At 39.3% G+C, this 18,634-nt stretch overlaps 3 protein-coding genes across 22 annotated transcripts; all 3 read right to left on the bottom strand.

The window, feature by feature from the left end:
• On the bottom strand, nt 399-4,851 carry LOC109709359 (josephin-like protein). 14 transcript variants are annotated; one of them, XM_020231556.1, is made up of 5 exons: nt 4,629-4,851; nt 4,459-4,489; nt 3,906-4,373; nt 1,879-1,968; nt 399-1,540 (listed from the first exon to the last, which is right to left on the bottom strand). In XM_020231556.1, exons 3-5 carry the CDS (start codon nt 3,924-3,926, stop codon nt 1,079-1,081), a joined length of 573 nt encoding a protein of 190 aa, XP_020087145.1. In that variant the 5' UTR covers nt 3,927-4,373; nt 4,459-4,489; nt 4,629-4,851; the 3' UTR covers nt 399-1,078. The 14 variants fall into 14 exon arrangements, with proteins under 14 accessions (XP_020087145.1, XP_020087147.1, XP_020087153.1 ...); XM_020231558.1 differs by having other exon boundaries at nt 4,639-4,851; XM_020231564.1 differs by lacking the exon at nt 3,906-4,373 and having other exon boundaries at nt 1,879-1,965; nt 4,430-4,489; nt 4,629-4,849.
• Nucleotides 7,969-10,996, bottom strand: LOC109708794 (transcription factor DIVARICATA-like). Of its 3 annotated transcripts, none has more exons than XM_020230623.1 (3): nt 10,544-10,996; nt 9,464-9,923; nt 7,969-8,984 (listed from the first exon to the last, which is right to left on the bottom strand). In XM_020230623.1, exons 2-3 carry the CDS (start codon nt 9,907-9,909, stop codon nt 8,480-8,482), a joined length of 951 nt encoding a protein of 316 aa, XP_020086212.1. In that variant the 5' UTR covers nt 9,910-9,923; nt 10,544-10,996; the 3' UTR covers nt 7,969-8,479. The 3 variants fall into 3 exon arrangements, with proteins under 3 accessions (XP_020086212.1, XP_020086211.1, XP_020086210.1); XM_020230622.1 differs by having other exon boundaries at nt 9,464-10,166; nt 10,544-10,995; XM_020230621.1 differs by having other exon boundaries at nt 9,464-9,928; nt 10,544-10,994.
• Nucleotides 13,538-18,224, bottom strand: LOC109708793 (serine/arginine-rich splicing factor SR45a-like). 5 transcript variants are annotated; one of them, XM_020230617.1, is made up of 8 exons: nt 18,093-18,160; nt 16,618-16,737; nt 16,069-16,091; nt 15,879-15,965; nt 15,665-15,776; nt 15,431-15,580; nt 14,977-15,040; nt 13,538-14,593 (listed from the first exon to the last, which is right to left on the bottom strand). In XM_020230617.1, the coding sequence occupies exons 3-8, from the start codon at nt 16,089-16,091 to the stop codon at nt 13,791-13,793; spliced, it is 1,239 nt and encodes a 412-aa protein (XP_020086206.1). In that variant the 5' UTR covers nt 16,618-16,737; nt 18,093-18,160; the 3' UTR covers nt 13,538-13,790. The 5 variants fall into 5 exon arrangements, with proteins under 5 accessions (XP_020086206.1, XP_020086209.1, XP_020086205.1 ...); XM_020230620.1 differs by having other exon boundaries at nt 15,879-15,920; XM_020230616.1 differs by lacking the exon at nt 16,618-16,737 and having other exon boundaries at nt 18,093-18,224.

The raw sequence follows: 18,634 nt of genomic DNA, 5'->3' as shown, positions 1-18,634 counted from the left end.
TTTGCTTGTAAACTTTTCGATAAATATTATCCGGTACAAACTGTAGATACCGTTGTACAAAGATTCCAGCTTGCGGCATTTAGTCAGGAACTCCCCATTTGACCTTCAGACATTAATGAACAGCAGTAATAGATAATTACAGCCTACATTGTGAATAATCCAGACAAAATCATTAGAAAACAAGAGCAAGGAAGAAAAAACAGCAAAGACTCGATCATAATTCAATCTTAACACGCCTTTCACTTTACACGTCATCACACTAGACAAAATTGCTTAGCACAAAATCAAGAAAGAAAGAAAATAACAATGATGGCAAGCCCCCAAACAGAAAAGAAAACAAAAACCAAATCCACTAGAAAAGAAACCTCTAAAAAGCCGATAAGATTAGCCACTATCAATTTAAAAAGGAACTGGAAACATTCAACGCAAACTTTTAGCTTCACTAATGCATGTAAACATATAGGCGCCATTTACAAGTTAAAAATTAACTGAGCATTCAAACATGTGCCACCAAAAGTACAAGTAATTATAACAGCACTTATCCAAAGGAGAAACTACGGTCCGACAATCCAGCTGAAATTATTGTTCAAGCTAAACATACCTGCCCTCCTTACTAATACGCACAATGAACTAAAACTCGACACACTTTTGAGCTGATAATCCTGCCAAACGGAGTTTCCTCAAAAGGACAACTCCCGCAGCATTTGCAACCAGATTTCCTCGAAATCATTGACAAAGCATATAACCAGATAACTAAATAGATCTGAAGATATCTTCTCCTACAGTGGAATTACTTGAGGCAGCCGCTGAAGAAGATAGAGAAACCTTTCCATCAAGAGACAACAGTGTAAGAATCAGACTTCTCCTGTTCTCTTGAACTGTAGGATACACTCAAAGACTTCTTCGCAAGGAAAATGGAGCCACAAACATCAGCTAAAATAGGAAAACCAAATTCCCCCGACTACTTGATTTGATCTCTTTCAAAGCACCTAATATTTTTCACTTACAACTTAACACATTTCCAACTGACACCTCATGAGAGAATCAGCGATTTCAGAAACTGCAATTTCAAAAATATTTATTTTTCATCACCGTGCAAAACTATCAAGACTTCCCCACCTTGACTAATTTTGTTATCCAAGAAAGTAGTTACTTCCTTCTCATTCTGAAACTGTTCGGGTGAACCAAGATCACTATCTAAGTTATACCAAACACCACTAATATTTCGCAGTGCAACCCAATGCCTACCTCTCCAAAACCCAATGAATCTTCTAACTGTTACATTAAGCATGATACCAATTAAAGTATCTCCAGCCAAGTTGATTGAAGAAGCTCCATTACGACGATCATGCCAAACTACTCTTTTCCCTCTGGCCTCTAATGCTGTGATAAGTACATTGACATCATAATTTCCAGTCAATGTGTTATGGTGAGGCCTAAAGATTAGCGATAGAGGAGTCCACTGCTCCTTGCTCGGATCATCAAGAACAAGCTTGTCAGCAATAACATCAAGTTCTGCTCGGGTGAAAGAGTCCTTCGCCTGAACCATAAAAATATTATCAACCCATGTAGAAGACTCTCATGCTTTTCTAAACACTCTTAAAAAAGGAAGACGGCCCCTTCTCGAAGAGCTACAAGAACTGAAAAATCGAACAGCTAGTGAAAATCATATAAGATTCCTCATGTTCCGACGGAAGCAAGAAAGCTTACTGAAGGAGAACAATATTAAATTTAGTGCATGAAAAGTAAAGGTTACACTATAATATATAATGCTGGACAATCTAAATCCATATATTTTTAAGATGCATGTAGTTGATAAAAGAAAAGAAAACTTCTAGACTAAATGATAAAAGAGAAAAAAATAAAAACTAATACAACCTGCATAAGGTTATTGAGTGCATGCAGCAGGCAAAACTGCAACCTCTGCTTCTCATGGTATACAGCTGCTTTTGTCTCCATAGCCACCTGCTGACGAAACATGTTAGGTGCGCACAAAATGTTGCAAACAAGAAATGTAGAGACAATCAATTCCAGTCTCCTCTAGAGATTCCATACAAAGGGAGTTAAAAGTTTAAATAGAAAATAAATTATTTAATCCGAGAAATTGTTTATAGAGTGAGAGAATGACATGAAATTTTTCACATCAACATGCATACATGTAGGACCATAAGAATATCCAAGTGATCGGCTTAGCAAGAACTTGCATTCAAAGGTGTGTGAAAAGTAGCCTAAATATTCAAGCATCATATCCTCATCATATCCGTTACTTTCTAGTTATAGTTGACGTGTCATGGTAACAAACATAACTCCTACAAGTAAATGAGCTGTTAGTGAGGTCTGCAGTTAAGCTGGTCAATAGCACAAGCTACTGATAATATATTTAAACATTCCACTCCATATAAATAACATTAAAGCTATGGGACTTACCTAAATAAACAACAGTTAAGAACTTCATTGGAAGTGTTAGATTGTCGGGATAAATATACAAAATTTTAGATAGGAGAAATTATTATTGTGTTCCTAAACAATTTGCCAAGTATGACTTTTGTCCCTCAACTTTAATTAGTCACATTAGGGGGCTCGAGTTTAATCTGTTGCTGCATGAGGGGGCTCGTTTTTTGCTCCCTTAATGTGAGGGATCAAAGTTTAGGGGCCACAGTGAAACTCAAGCAATTAGTTATTGACTAATAATGCAATTTATCCTTCTCAGTACAAGCTAAATTCGCTTTTGATCAGCACATATTGAGGGTTTGTTTGGATGTTAGAACAAGTTATATGGTGGGAACTTTTGCTGGATGGAAATAGTTTTTTGAAAATTACAATCCAATGCAAAGATCCCAAAATCATGATTTCAGATGGTGTGTACTTCACCTCAGAGATGATTTAGCATTTGCTTTTTTTTTTCCTCCGAAATTGAACCTGGTGAGATGATTTATAATATTCATAAACAAAGAGATTAATTACTCCTTACTACTCCTTACTTTGAAACATCTTTTATTGCATCCAAAGTTCCAAACAACCAAGAAATAAATGGTCCTAAAGTAAAGGAGAGGAAATATGGAGCATAAGTTATCCTAGCATCCAGATAAGTCCTAATGGCCTGTTTAGATGTTAGAACAGGTTATCTGGGCACTGGTCACCTTGGTTAGGGCTCTTCTTTTGTAATTATGACATGAAGTTTGACTTTAGTATCATGATATTTGAAGATATATACCACCTATGAAAAACTTATCATAAAAATCAAAATTGGGATAACTTGTCCTTTTCTTGATCAATAGAGATGTCTTTTTGTCTCTCAATAATTGCCAAACAAACTACTCTTGAGTACAGCACAGGATATATGACTGATAAGTTATTGTAGCATCCAAATAGACTCTAAGGTAGTGTTTGCTTAAGGAATATCTATGTCGGGAATAGTAAATATCCTTAGAGGAATTCAAGTTCTAAATGCTACCCCCATTGTGTTTGGTTTGTCACCTCAGATAGTCGCTTAATCATGTAGATATCTCAGGTACACCATAACCAAGGGAATTGCAATCCTCAGGGCCGGAGGCCGAGGGCCGGGGCTACGCTACTGATAATTTTCCTACCCAATTCCCAATTCAAATATAACCAATTGCCACCCAGATGGTAAAACTACCACTATACCCATGCTATCCCCCAAATGAACGCTATCTTACAAAGTACTAGTATGATGCATAACATGTTACCTACATTATATATTAGTATAATTTCACGTGTAATTTCCTTAACTTAAAAGTTTTATATCTGATTCCATAAGATGTAACCCTGTAGTTTTATCAATTAACATCGTGGCTATAACAGATTAGTAATAGTGATTAGTAATAATTATTACATAATGGCCATATAATACATTTTTACTACAGTAGAAAATTAATCTATACCATTCTTATAAGCAAGCGCATTTAGCATCTTCTTCTCAACCCTCTTTTGGTAGCTCTTGTTACACTGATAATATACCTCCAAACCTTATGATCCTCATGTCAATAATATTAATTCTCATTCGTACTAATCCTCCTGTCAATAATATTGATTCAATAAAATATTATTTTAAATAATATTAATCCTCTTTCAATAAAATTAACAAAGCTAACTCCCTTGAGCCTTCTTAGATGTTTCACATAACCTTTAATCTGCTTTTACCATATTCACCTTTGCCAAATAAAGAACCAAAAAAAGGGTAAATTGATGATTAGTAACTGTCTGCCCGAAATTTCAATTTAGTCCGAAAACTTCTCGCTCGAACACTTCCCTGCCTAAAATCTCTCATACGGTAGCAGCCAAATAAAACTCTGACATCCAACAACACTTTTCTATGGAATGATCTTCTTAGGCTTCTCACTTCGAGTACACTGAGACGAGAAAGCTATTTTAAAGAAGATCAAAAGAACTTTAACTAAGAAGCAACTTTATCCTAAGGATTACATAGAAAAGCACCTCGCGAAGAACCGCCTCTTCCCAAAGATATCTAGCAAAGCAAAGAAAGCAAGCTGATAATAGATTAAGACTATCACCTCCAGAAAAAATAAACAAAAAAACGAAAATAACTGACTAGATCTACTGAATTACCGCAAAAAAAAAGAAAAAGAAGAAGTAAAGCCGAGTACCGATCCTCACTTGCTTAGAGTATTGAGAAAATTGAGAGGAGAACAGCGCAAGAAGAAGAGGACGACGAATGGAACGGACAGAGCGGGACGCTCATGGACTTAACGGCGATGCGAGTCGTGCGAGAGAGAGAGAGAGAGAGAGAGAGAGAGAGAAGAGAGAGAGAGGGAGAGGGTGGGGTTGGGAGAGAGGCTTCGTCGTGGGTCGTGATAGAGTTGAGTTTGAACCGTACTACTTACAAACTACGGCTCGCTTATGGTCGGCTTGCCAAGTTTAGATTTTTTTCCAAAATGCAAGTAAAATCTTTTATCTGAAATTTTGATTTTTTTTTTTTTTTTAGAGATAGATAGTACGCTACTCGTTTTGTTTATTTTATTTAGAAATAAACTTAGCTGGAAATGTGAATCAATTAGGATTTAAATTTGAATCTCGGATACTAACGACCAAACCTTTTGTCACTTGCTATAGGTTAGAAAACGATACTGTTAAAATTTTATATATTTATACAAATGTACACAAAAATAAATAATGAATTTTCAACATGATAGTTTTATTATAAAATTAGGTAAGTTGTGTTGAAATATACAGTAATTCTATCTTAAATTCAAGACCTAAAACTTGGACAGCAAGAAAAGGGATGAAAATTATATCATGACGCAACATAAACTTGATTTCATTAAGCAAACTGGATGTATACCCCGAATTCCATGGAAAAATAATAACACATAAAGTTATAAACATCAGAGAAAAGTAAATGTCAAAGGATGGGGGAAAAAAAAAAAAAAGAAACCAATATCATGATACAACGGATCAGAGCGTCACTGTCGCAGAAACTTAATAAAGCCAACTACCAATCGCACGGAGAGTTGTATACTTGTATGGCTCCTTCCACCGATTCATCATTGTCCATCCGGAGTTCGTGGGGCCCGCCCGTCAGGGAGGAACAGGCCGTTGTTTCTGGGCCGAGTGGGCCAAGCAACAGCATGATGAAGCAGGGCTCGCCCCACGACGTGCCTTGATCCCCAAACATTACTGGGTCCGTGCACTCCACCCAGAGGCCCAAATGCCGCACTGGGCCTTCAACCACCGGCACATTCCCCAGGCGCGACTCAGCGGCAACAGCAGCAGCAGCCATCGCTCGCTACGATTCACGCCAAATCTATTGAATCTAAGAGGATACAGATAATTGTTTTTATTATACTAACTTTCTCGTGAATTGCCTTTGATGCTATCTACTTTGCAGATTTTAAGTAATTATTACATCTGCAGTGACTATCGATAACAATCATTCTTCTCTGTTTTTAAGAAAAAGTGACATGGCAAATCTAAAATGATATGATGCTTGCTTACCAGGATAAACCTGTTGGGTGATAGTCGCGAGCGTAATCAATGTAACGGTGTGATAGTCGCGAGCGTAATCAATGTAACGGTACTAGTCAAATAGTTCTCCGTGGAAGATATTCTCCGCGGTGAATTTTAGCGTTCATGATATTACATGCATTGGAGCGATGTTTAGGCGTGCCTGCGTTCTACACGATCGAGGTACCATCGTTCAATGTGTGAAATAATATAAAATAATCATCGTACTTTAAAAGAGCTTAAATTGTGAGAAAAGGATGTATAAATATTTTTATAGTTAACACAATGGTACGGGGGCCATCGGCGCTGGGAGGACATTGATAGATGCTCAAAGGTAGGTAGATGTTGGACCGATATTGTCTAAGGGAGCATCGATGCTCCTTGTGCAACTTGCAGAAAAAGGTGCCGCATCCTTCCGGAAGAAAGCAAATAGTTTTGTCATTTACCAGAACAAAGTTTGGAGGAGGGCCACCACTCACGGTCATGGGCTCGTGTTGCATTTGATTCTAGTTTTCTACTTCTCCCTCCTGCAGGCGGGGCCGGCATTGTTAATTTGCACAGTTGCACCTGCAGCCTGCAGGTGGGGCTTACTGTCTATACGGCAAGGTTTTAAGTGCCCGTTGGTACGGGCCGTATCCACCGTGCCGTACCGTGCCAACAAGATACCGGCACGATACAAACCCCGTGCCGATAGCACAGCTCAAAACCCTCTATTCTTTAAATTAGCAAGTAATTTCCTCAATAAAGTTCAAAAAATGTAATAAAAAGACATAATAAATAGTTAGAATATTTTGTTGCTAAAGAAAATAAATATTTCATGCTCTTATGTGTCAGCACACAAGAATTTTTTTGACCGGCATGTATCGGCACGACTCGGCACGCACCGTGCCGTACCGTGCCGGCAAGTTTCCGGCACGATCCTGTGCCACGGCACTTAAATCCTTGCTATACGGGGTGCGCCCTATATATTATCTCTCTGAGCCGACCCTAAACTTAATTCGAAGATAATTATGCAAATATACTAATTGATCCTCTCTTCGCATCAAAACGATTTTTATTTTTTTTAAATATGGTTTGCTTTTGCATGATTTATAGTTGCAGCCACAGCAGCAGCAGAAACCTTTTGTTTTTGCTCGCTTGTGAATCAAACAGTTGGGTTAGTACATTAACAATTCTCAGCATGGTGAATATCTACTCTCTATAAAACAAGTGGGAAACACATCACCCGCTTAAACCCATGCTGCAGAGCAGAGATAGGTTGGCTTCGTGCAAGATGCTAACTTATTATAATCACTCTTGAACCCAACCAAATCCACGAGAGAAAGAAACAAATGTTTAGCAGATAATACCACTAAGAATGTTAATAAAAGGTAATTAAGGAGAATTTTATAAATGCTAGTGTATGAGTGCCGTCGCTTGCTTTTAACTCGCTTTTGAGACAAAACTGTGTAAACTTAAGAATAGCACTGGCGGAAGGAAACAAGTTTCTGCTATTACTTGGAGACTGTGAAGTTAAATTTTGTGCTACCCAGAGTATATATGCACATTTCCCTTCTCAAATGTAAACTGCATCTGTCAACACTATCACATTTAAAGGTTCCACATGCAGCACACATTTTGTGTAATAGTATGCACACCTTAAATGAGTAACTTTGCATGAAGAAAAGAGGAACGTACACAAGTTGGCTGGCTTAGACAGGAGTTGCTCCTCGATTCTATGACGTCCTGGAATTCGTTAAGGATTTGTTCACTATTTACGTTCCTCCCAAAGAGAGAGAGAGAGAGAGAGAGAGTATACATGAGATGCCCAGCTAGTGGAAGTCCAACTCATCTCCAACTATTGTTTAGTGGCCTAGCATTATTAACAGAGGTTGTACAGAAACTTGATTGACTAAAGCCAAAGATCATAGAACTCATAACTATATACATAAATATAGGCTTTTACAAGTTATAAAAGTGAAGTTGACATGCAGCAGAATTCTCTAACTGGAGAAAAGCATAAATAAAAGGTTAAATTTCGGAAATGTAAACATGGATACACAATACGATCATAGTGATATTCGCAGGCATTGCACGTTTAAAAGTTGATGAAAACTTCCGGCTAGGTAAAGAGATTATATATACACAATTTAAAAGGTTTCAGAAGTAGCCCATACGTTGATACATACATGCGTCTTCAACTCAATCATGCCTCAATAGTAGTATAGCAAAGACCGGTCAAGCAGAAGCATGCATTCTAAGCACAAATAATTAACCACAATTTCATGTTCATTTAGTTGTTCTCTCTCTCTCAATCCGTATATGTGAGTGGCACATTATACAGAGGAGACAAGGGACTATATCACCCAATTAAAACAATTTTACCTTTCATTTTAATTTTGAGAAAAGTCCTACTTTTTATTTTTAAACAATCCTTCCCTCTCCTTTGATCAAAACTAAAAGGATATATAGACTGCATATAAATATGATATATATAGATATATTTGGCCTATTCTTATCCATGAGAGTGAGGCTGACTGAATTGCATCTGAAACAGCATACTGTGGTCGCCAACCATAGAGTCATTGAGAGGGCCACATTGGGAAATTTGAGGATGTAGCTTCGTCCCATACGGCGATGCTCCAAAAGATGGTTGCATGGAGTACTTATTAGTAGTATGAGCACAGGAGTTAAAGGCATTATTTGCTGCTTCATGGTGTTGCTTATTTGCATCGATTGTAGGTGAGATGTGGCCCGGCATTGGAGGTGGAGCTGCTAAATTTGATTTTGCGCCGAGAATGGATGGCTGAGATGGTGATTGAGGCCTGCTGTCTGGCAAATTGACGGTTGTGATGTCGTGTATGCTCGATCTCCTCTTGTCCTTGCCACCTGAATTGAGCCGGATGAAATACTTCTGAGCATGGCTGGCCACTTGGGTTGGGGTCCGAGTCATCACGAAATTCCGAGATATACTTCTCCAATCTCCCTTCCCATATTTTTGAAGACCCATTAAAAACAGCCTAAAACCAATCAAGAAACATTTTCTTATCATCAGTATTCACTATTTGTCTGAGACCATAAAAAAAGAAAAGAAAAAAAGACAGCAACGAAGAAGCCAACACGCACCATAAAAAAAAAAGAAGTCCTCTGTAGCAACAAATCAGTCTGTTCGAAGGCCTAAAGCATATGTGATAATTTCCATTAATTATAGTCTACTATTCATTTAATTCCGTATCGGATAACATTGAAAAAGTAAGTACATTATTTACAGTTAGCATAATACAAATATCATGACTTTGCATTCAATTATTTTGCCCCCTGTGGTTAGGGACGCAACAAGCCGCAGCTATTAGTAGACTAGTTTTCAGTAACTCTGATGCGATCAAATTAAGAAGGAGCATGTCGCATGTCAAGATATCTAATTTTGCATGGAAAAGGAAGGCCCCTTATCTGTGTCTGTACAAGTGAAAAAATTTGGAAAAGAAGGCAGCTCGCTCACCTGTGCTCCTCTTCGGTCCAGGGGACTCCTTTCTTCCTCTCTTGATCAGAAGACGACCTTCCCGAGGAAGAGGAAGAGGAAGATCTCCTGCCTCCGACACCGAGGAGGCATGACGAGTACGGCTGCTTCTCCCACTCCAGAGTGAAAGGCGGCGCCGAAGAATTGTAGCCGGGGAAGGGCACGAGGCCGGCTTCGATCTGCCTCACGTCCGCAACCAGATTGCGGTAATGGCTCACGACGTCCCCCACCGTCTTCCCCGGGATCGCGGCCGCCACTTTCTCCCACTTGTCCTGCGAGTCCCCCTCAAAGCGCGCCAGCGCGTCCTCGAACAGCTTGTTCTCCTCCCGCGTCCACCTGCAGCTCCTCCTCGGCCCGAAGCCACCGACTGTGCTGCAGAGGAACGGATCCGTCGCCGCCGGCGGGAGAACTTCCATCCACGACTCCATCTTCTGATCCACGCCTTAACTATGCCGGCAGTCGCGCACGAAGACAAGTAAAGTTACTCCTCTCCTCTACAATATATATATATATATATATCTTTATATTTATATTTGTTTAGAGACAAAGAAGCTGTAATAGCTGGAATCTGTCCGAACAATATCCACCGCTCCAAATGGCAAATACGCACGAGTAATCTTCGAAAATCAGAAAAGGAGGCATCTTGATGATGATTAGATTGCAAATCTCATCCAGAATATCTTCGCTGAATTGGTGGGAATAAATCGTCGCTCAAATGAATAGCTCAAACCAAAAAAAAATCAAAAAAACTCCGCCAATCAAATATTCTCAACTATCTAAAGATGAGTAGAGAATCCTATAATCTAAAGAGGAGTACTTCGCTCAGATAAGAATTACTGGAGCACAGCAATGATTTATACGGGCCGCAGCCATCAGATCTGAAAACCAGCAATTACAAGCCCAGAAAAAAGACTAGACTGGAAAACGTTGATAGAAGAATGGAGACGGAAAACGAAAGCAGGCTAGACAGTACGGAGACAGAGGGAGCAGATCACCGAAGACGTCGACACAAAATAAATAAATAAATAAATAAATAAAAGGAATTAAGACTTTTATTCTCACCTTATATCTCTAAGCTTGAGGAACTACTAAAGTGGAACGGGGGAGAGGGAAGAGCCTCGACGAACGTATCTATCTGAGTCTCCTGATCTGTACCTTCCCCAAGGTTGCCTCGCTATTTTTATTGTCAGTTCCCCCCGCTGAGATCCAAAGTAGAAAAAGGACCGTGGCGACCTGTGATTGGGCATTGATCGCGTTTGCAGCCACTTTGTTTAATATACAAGCCGGACCACCAAAAAAGAGAAAAATCTAAATAATCAAACTGCCATTCTTAATCCAGTTTCTATTACAAGCATCTCTATTCACTCCGGAGTAAACTATGTCGGTCTCGACCTAAGAGGGCTAAACAACAAAATTAATCATTCTATCTATTTTTATACATAAAAAGAATTCTTGTTTCTGGAGTTTTTTTAATTTTTCTTGAAAATTTTAGCTTTGTACAAAAGTGACACTAATTAAGAAAAAAAGAAAGTACAATCCATACTATACTATAAATTTTTTATGATCTGTTTACTATGTTATGAGCTTTAATAAATGAAACTTTATGGTCAGAACAACGGCTCCATTTAGTATTAATTAGATATCTTAACACGTTATAGCAAGAAAAGAAAAGGAGAAAGTCACAAGTAATATATTAATGGCCAGTTTAACACTTTTGCGAAAGCGACTTGTAAAATATATAATTATTGAAGGACGTGACGTGAATATTTTGAAAACTTAAGGGTCAAAGCTGTTATTAAGAATACTCCCGAATAATGACCCTTCCAGCCAGCATGAGGCGGGGCGGCCTACCAAGGGGCTGTCAAACTCTTTTAACTGTGATGATGTGGCTTATTGTTTAATTAGTCTGTTAAAAAGTTGGCGTGGGAGCTTAATTTGGCTTATTCTACTGCTCCATCCAAATGGGGTCCACCGTCCACCTCATGCGAAATAATCAAAGCAAAAAAATGTGCCCTCTTTGTTGTTTTCTTTAGGTCGCAGCTCACATGGATCCCAATACAACCCCTCCAATGGCAACCTACATATTAAAACAGCGACATGTGATTGGTTCCTTGCCCTTGGTAAAAAGCCCTTGGCAAGGGGAATCTATTCCAAATTTTCACTCCCGTTTGTAACTTGTGCCACTGGCGTTTGACATGTGCTCTTTAAGTGAGGAAACATGCCTAAATTAAAACTTAACAAGGATACAACGGGGAGAGCAAACGAAATATCTAGCTACATCTCTAGGAACTGGGTTCACGCGAATGCTCCCAGAATCAGTGATCCCACTAGGTACAACATAATAGTTGGTGGATTACACTATTAGTTTTATCGGTAAATATTATTGATGGGATGATTAGGACGGGAGCCGGCTCTCAAACCAGTAAATTTCAGATCAAGGAAGCGGTAGTATGCTATATTTTCTCAAAAAAAAAATAAAAGAAAAAAGCCTCATAACCGCTTAAGGAGAGATTTTTATTTTCCTAAATTGCCGATCAAATTTAGCTGTTGGATCATTTTCACCTGTATATATATTGACGCGAGGGGCTATAGTTTCAATCATTCGTTTCTTTAGAGATAGAAAATATGCTAATCGTTTTGTTTATTTCATTTAAAAATAAATATAGCTGAAAATATAAGTCAATAAAAATTGGAACTTGAGATCTCGGATACAAACTAACAAGTTCCAATCATTCATTGATATGCAATTAGTGTTGGCTTCTCGGTGGTGGTCTGCAGCTGCTGCTGCTGCAAACGACAGCTACGGCACACAATAAAGAATGAATGAGAACAGACGCAAAAGAAAGAACGGCATAGCACGGCACCAGCGGTGGGTCCTCACCTCACCTACTCTTTCCATAAATGGAAATCTAGGGTGTCAAATTCACACCATTGTGGGGATAGGCAATTCTTTTTGTACTTTCCAGTCGCACCGCCCCGTCCCAAAACAAGCCATCGCACAGTTAATGCGGAATTGAATCAAACAAATTCAGGAATAAATAAATCAAATTTACAAAGACAACTCGTGTTCACGTAGGTCCCACAGTACTGCAACCGCTCCAAATCAAGCCCGATAGGTATTTACAATGATGGAATTCATAAAGGAGACCGCGATTCCCCAAGGGGGTAGAGGGAGACACAAATTCAAACTCAAAACTATTCCTCCACTCTCATCCCACCACAAGAGCCGTCCTAGAAGTAAGTTTCAGAGTACTGACAAAGACAGCTGCTCACCTTCCTACCGTCTCACGCCATTAAATTCTTCGTCTGCTCCGCGGCCAAATGCAGCGTATTCCAGTGTTTCAACGGACCCTAACCGCACAAGCCAGTTAAAGCAGCCAATGTGCTGCTTTTATGAAAGATGCGTGATTCCCACCCACACGGAATTTCTCAACTCCTTCACGAAACATTACAATAGGGAAAGAATAATTAAACACAAACCTTCAATAGTAGCAGTAGCCGCTGGATTAACAGAAAATTTCTCATATCAAAACTTCACCGTACAGATACTAAAATCCTGAAATCCGTTAAGCAAGAGCACAATCCTACAACGCAACATGGTAGGGTTTATCTGAAAACTTTTGTTTGGTAGCACCAAAGTGAAAGCACTGTATAAAAGTGAAGCACAAATTCCAGATGACAAACAAAGGAAAAGAGAAAAGATGACCAACTTATATAGCTTAAGCTTGTTCCAATAGCACAACTAACTAGCAGGTCAACGCCCCCTCTCAAAACTATTCTTCTAATATGCATCGCATTTCAGAAACCTATATAGAGATTTAGCTAGTTTCGATAGCACCGACAAACTACCAGGTCCATGGACTTCCTATCATGGGCCATGTCAAAAACTTCCTAGGCAAAACAGAAAAACTTTGTACAAACTACAATATAGGACATACTAATTAGACACAAATGGAAACAACCAACACAACCAAGAACACCCTAGTGTGAACTAACAAACACACAATAATACCAACCTTCCCTAGCGCAACACCCACACAGCAACACCCACACACGTTTAAAAAAAAAAGACGGCAGGAAGCATAACAGTCAAATAGAAGTAACTGTCCCAGAGAACAAGCTACACATACAAAAGAAAAAGCTACACATAAATAATAAATGGATTCAAGTTTCTCTAAACAGTCCCAGAGAACAAGCTACACATACAAAAGAAAAAGCTACACATAAATAATAAATGGATTCAAGTTGCTCTAAACAGTCCAAGGGATTCAACCAGCAGTGTTATGTCTAAGATTACCTCGCAGCCGATCTAAGAGACCGAACTGTAGCTCCGTGAGTCAGAGCTTGCACTCCGACTATGAGAGTAACTTTCCCTTGAATACCTCCTCCCTCTGCTTGGAGACCTGCTGCACGGTAGGCTCCTCTTAGATCTGTACCTAGGCGAACAGCTACGAGAATAGTTCCTCCTCAATCTTGACCCCCTAGGAAAGTAACTGCGAGAGTAGCTCCTCAAACTCTTCCTAGGAGGAGAGATGCTTTGAGAGTAACTCCTCATCGAACTCTTCCTAGGAGGAGAGAAGCTGCGAGAGTAACTCCTCATCGAACTCCTCCTAGGAGGAGAGAAGCTGCGAGAGTAACTCCTCATCGAACTCCTCCTAGGAGAGAAGCTGCGAGAGTAGCTCCTTCTCAAACTCCTCCTAGGAGGCGAGAAGCTGCAAGAGTAGCTCCTCCTCAAACTCCTCCTGTGAGGAGAGAAGCTGCGAGAGTAGCTCCTCACTCTTGAAGCACTAGGTGAGCGAGAGATTGATCGGTAGTAACGCCGACAATAGTAGGGTGAAACAGAATAGTCAGGAGAACAAGACCTCGAGTCACAGGAGTAGGATCTCGACCTTCGTCCTCGATGATAGACAGGTGAACGACTGTAGCGGCCGTATGGAGACTGTGAACGGTATCGGTAACAATTATAGAAAGAAGAATAAGATCGCCGCCGGTCATATGGAGAGTAGGACCGCCTCCTATAGTAAGGAGAGTAGGATCTGTCCCTATCGGACGAGTAGGGAGAGCGATAACGGCCCCTCCAATGGGGCGAGTAGCTTGGGGAATGACGCCGTCCTGGCATATCAAAACAAAACAACTAGATGTTGAGCCAAAAAAGTATAATGGCATTATACAAAAGGGTTTGAATATAAGGATAGTAATCCCATATTGTGAATTTATTACTCAATCACACAATGCTTGTTTCTACATAAAATTTTATCCTTTGTTTCGCTTTACTTGGAACATAGCTAAAATGATCGTTTGCAAACAAGAAGTCCCTGGATGTCATATTTACTTTCAATAGTCAGCAATGGAATTGCAATACATGGGAAAGTTTAGGAACTAAGCTGTTCTAGTCCAGGAACTACGTCACAATATCGGTGTAGTACATGGACCATCCATACATTTTACCTTAAAAGAAGAGGGAGGATGACTCTAGATAATGGCAGGCAGCTTACCATGTGCGGATCTCATCCCAAGGTAGCGGCCAGGGGTAGGAGTTCGACCCCACCTTCTCCTTGCCTGAAGAGATAAAAATAATATCAGTAGGAGCATAGAATAGCACCACTAGTCATAGTTTCAAACCCTGTGGAAAACAAAATTGAGATTCTGCATTCGAGAGCGAATATAAAAAAGAACAGTAATGCAGGGCATACAACCCTTGGTTATAAAGTCTGGTATTTGCTTGAGGTAGTGTGATTTGAGTTGTTAATGTTGTGGTAATGCTTTTGAAGTTTGATGAAGAGCAGCTTACTGACATCTATCCTGCTGTGAAAAAAACCTCAATCGAAAAAGAAAATCTCGCAACCCTCAGACACATCAGCTTAAATATGAATAAATTGCTTATACGTAGCAACAACAGACAGCCAAAGCTCTGCAAAAGACAAAAAAGATTGTCACCTATTTGTTTACCTTTTCAACAGTAATAACCCGTCCTTCTAAGACTGATCGGTCCAGATACTTGATGCACCGGTCTGCATCTTCTATCCTGGCCATTGTAACAAATCCAAAACCACGTGATTCCCTTGTCCAAGGATCGAGTACTAGGTGAATATCAACCACCTGTCGATGTCGGAAGGAAGATCCATCAAAGGAAACATTTAAAGTCCAGCCTTGAAAGACTATAGAAGCATACGAAAACTGTACCTTTCCTTCAGTTGCAAAGTGCTTTTCCAAGTCATCCTTTGTAATTCGAGGTGACAAACCAGTCACATACAAGTTGTTGCCAGGATTTTCTGCATCACTTGAATCCCTACTTCTACCAAAACAATTGAAAGCAAATTTCATCAACAACCATTTATATAAAAGTACTGTTAGAAAATGACCCAACCTTCAAAGCACAGCGTGGTAGCAAAAGTACCTCGAGCGGCTCCTTGACCTTGAAAAAGACTGGGAAACTGACCTGCTGAAACGATATGGTGAATAAGAGCGGGAGTGGGAGGAATACCTGTGTACTTGAAATAATAAGTTACACAACATGACGCCATAAGCACAATCGGTAGAAGTTCAACAAAATTAATCAAAAGTAGCGAATATAAATAAATGCTAACCTTGATTTTCTCGAGCAAGGCATCTGTCACAGAGAAACAAGATTAACAATTAGAAACTACTAAGATAATGAGAATTAACAGACAGAAAGCTTACAACTAATTTTCAATATAGCAAGTTAAAGGACAAGATATAGAGTGCAGCTTTAGTTGAGGGAGTAGTACATAAGGTAAACATGAAAAAGCTTAACTATAAACAAAAAGACAGACAACGGCATATCGCACAACAATTAATACACGATTACGCAACAACAAACAAGAAATAGAACTCGTCAATTGGAAGAAAGAAAACATCTTCAATCAACATCTTCGCACTACATAATAGAGAGTAGAGACTCCAAAAAATATATTCCTAACCGAAGTCTTCAACAACTAGTGAAACCCAGATACTCTAACGACATCTTCCCATGATGTCCAAACTGAAGCACCTCTCTACTTTGAATTAGAAAATATAACATTTTATTTTGGATTTTACCACTCTATGAACAAGATTTGTTGACATCAAAGTTAACTTGTGTTTTGTAATAGCGTACACAGTGTGAAAAGACACACCTTGGTGCCTAGGCACAAGGCCTTGTATTATCTCTGAGAAGTGCCTCGTAGAGGTGCGTGCCTCAGCTCAGGTACCAGATGCAAGTATGATTCACACCATCATTGCAAGCCTCAAAGGCACTAATGGCCCGCCACAAATAATTGATAGTTTTTTGGTACATGTATAGGTCTTCCATTAGTACTCATAATTCAAACAAGACCCAAAATTACTATAAGAAACCAGAAGTCAACCCACAACGGGAACTCGAAAACAATTATCATACAAATTATTTGTCTACATAATTGAAGTCCCGTTGTCAATGTTAAGGAACAATTCTCGAGTTCACCCGATACCGGATGGGAGAACACACTGTGACCCACAATCCAAATTATCATCTCTATCATGTACAGATAAGAATTAAAAAGTGTTGTTCCTTTTTCTTCCCCTTTTTGACAAACCATCCCTTGGGCAAAGGGAATTGGCCTACTGTTCCTGTGAATTAAATCAAATCTAAAAGTACAGGAATGGAAAACAATCTAATAAATATAGGCAACTAAGCCTACTACAGTCCCGAACTAATCATATGATGACACGCAATCTCAGTATTAGTTAACTATTGCAGAATACATCCAAAACACTCGACACATATTCAATAAAAATGAGAACAGTTTATAAAAAATAATAAATATACAATGTCTTTATATTGCACGATGATTTACAGAGAGAGCATGCTTGTGCAACAATAACTGTTAAAGATATTACATGCAGTGTTATTTTCTCTTTTTCCGCTAGTATGCTTTGTTCTGACTTATTATAATAATAGCTAAATATTAAAGCGTAGTGCCATTTGATAATTATCATACTTTCATTGGTAACTTGTTACTTTGAAACTTCATCTGCTTTTTGCACCCCTCTTTCGTACTGAAACTCCAGGACTTTTCAGCCCTTTAAATTCCAATGGCTAATAGCTTCGAATATATGAAACATATAATAATCGTTCCTCGCAAAATTATATGATATTAGTTAGAAGATTTGCGGAAGAAAAATATTGAGCCAACAGACTGCAGTAGGGGTTGAATCACATAGAATAATGTACAACAAAAGAAACTAAAAAAAAAAAGAGAAGAAAACGAGGTAAACTAATAAAACAGACGTTTGTCTAAGACATCACAGGTACAGATATTTCAATGCTCCTATCTAATCGATCGAGACGAGCCAGATTGGTAGTCAACAAATAACAGTGAACAACAACCACTGTTCCTCTAGATTGCTGTATCATCTTCTTCAGCAACAACCACTTAGTGTATACAAAATTACAAAAGCCTACGGATCTTCACCTTAAAATACTCAATGAATCCGATAAAAGCACAACGTTGGAGATCACTGCTTCAAGCTTACGAAATCCCGCAGGAAATATGGCGTCCGGAAATTTCCAGATCGTCTTGAAAGCCGCTAATAAGAAGATGGTGAAAAAGGTAGAATTAAAAAGGCATACCTTGAGGAAGTCGAATGGCCGCTCTCTCGTTCGCTTCTCTTGCACCGCCTCAAAGGCTTTGCCGTATCTACTCGTGCAGTTGGGAAGGCCGAATAGAGGACGTTATATATGCGGCGTGGCGAGGAGAAGCTTCTGGAGGGACGGATTCCGAAGCGCTATTAAACTCGGTTTATTCGCTCGCCGGGGTTGGGCCACATACGAGACCGGAATGTTTAGCCCGGCCCATTGATCTCGAACAGAGAACGAACTTCTCTCTTACATAATTATTTTTTGGCCCAAAAAAGTAGTAAAGCAAGAGGATTACAGAAACATTCTTCTTCGATACGGACCGGGCCTAAGCAATTTCTCAAATTGCATCTTTACTGAATTAGCGACGTTTGCTCAGTTTGCTATTATTCACGCAATAAATAAAATATATGTTATTAGTAACATTAGCAGCTTTGTCTCCGAAGTAAGAGCTTTATCTCACCCATATGGATGTATTGTCTATGGAAGGTTTGTTGCATCAAGCTGAAGAGCTCACAAGATCATGATTTTTGAGC

The sequence above is a fragment of the Ananas comosus genome, linkage group 4 (assembly GCF_001540865.1).
Source record: "Ananas comosus cultivar F153 linkage group 4, ASM154086v1, whole genome shotgun sequence".
Taxonomy (NCBI): Eukaryota; Viridiplantae; Streptophyta; class Magnoliopsida; order Poales; family Bromeliaceae; genus Ananas; species Ananas comosus.
This window is presented reverse-complemented; position numbering and strand designations above follow the sequence as displayed.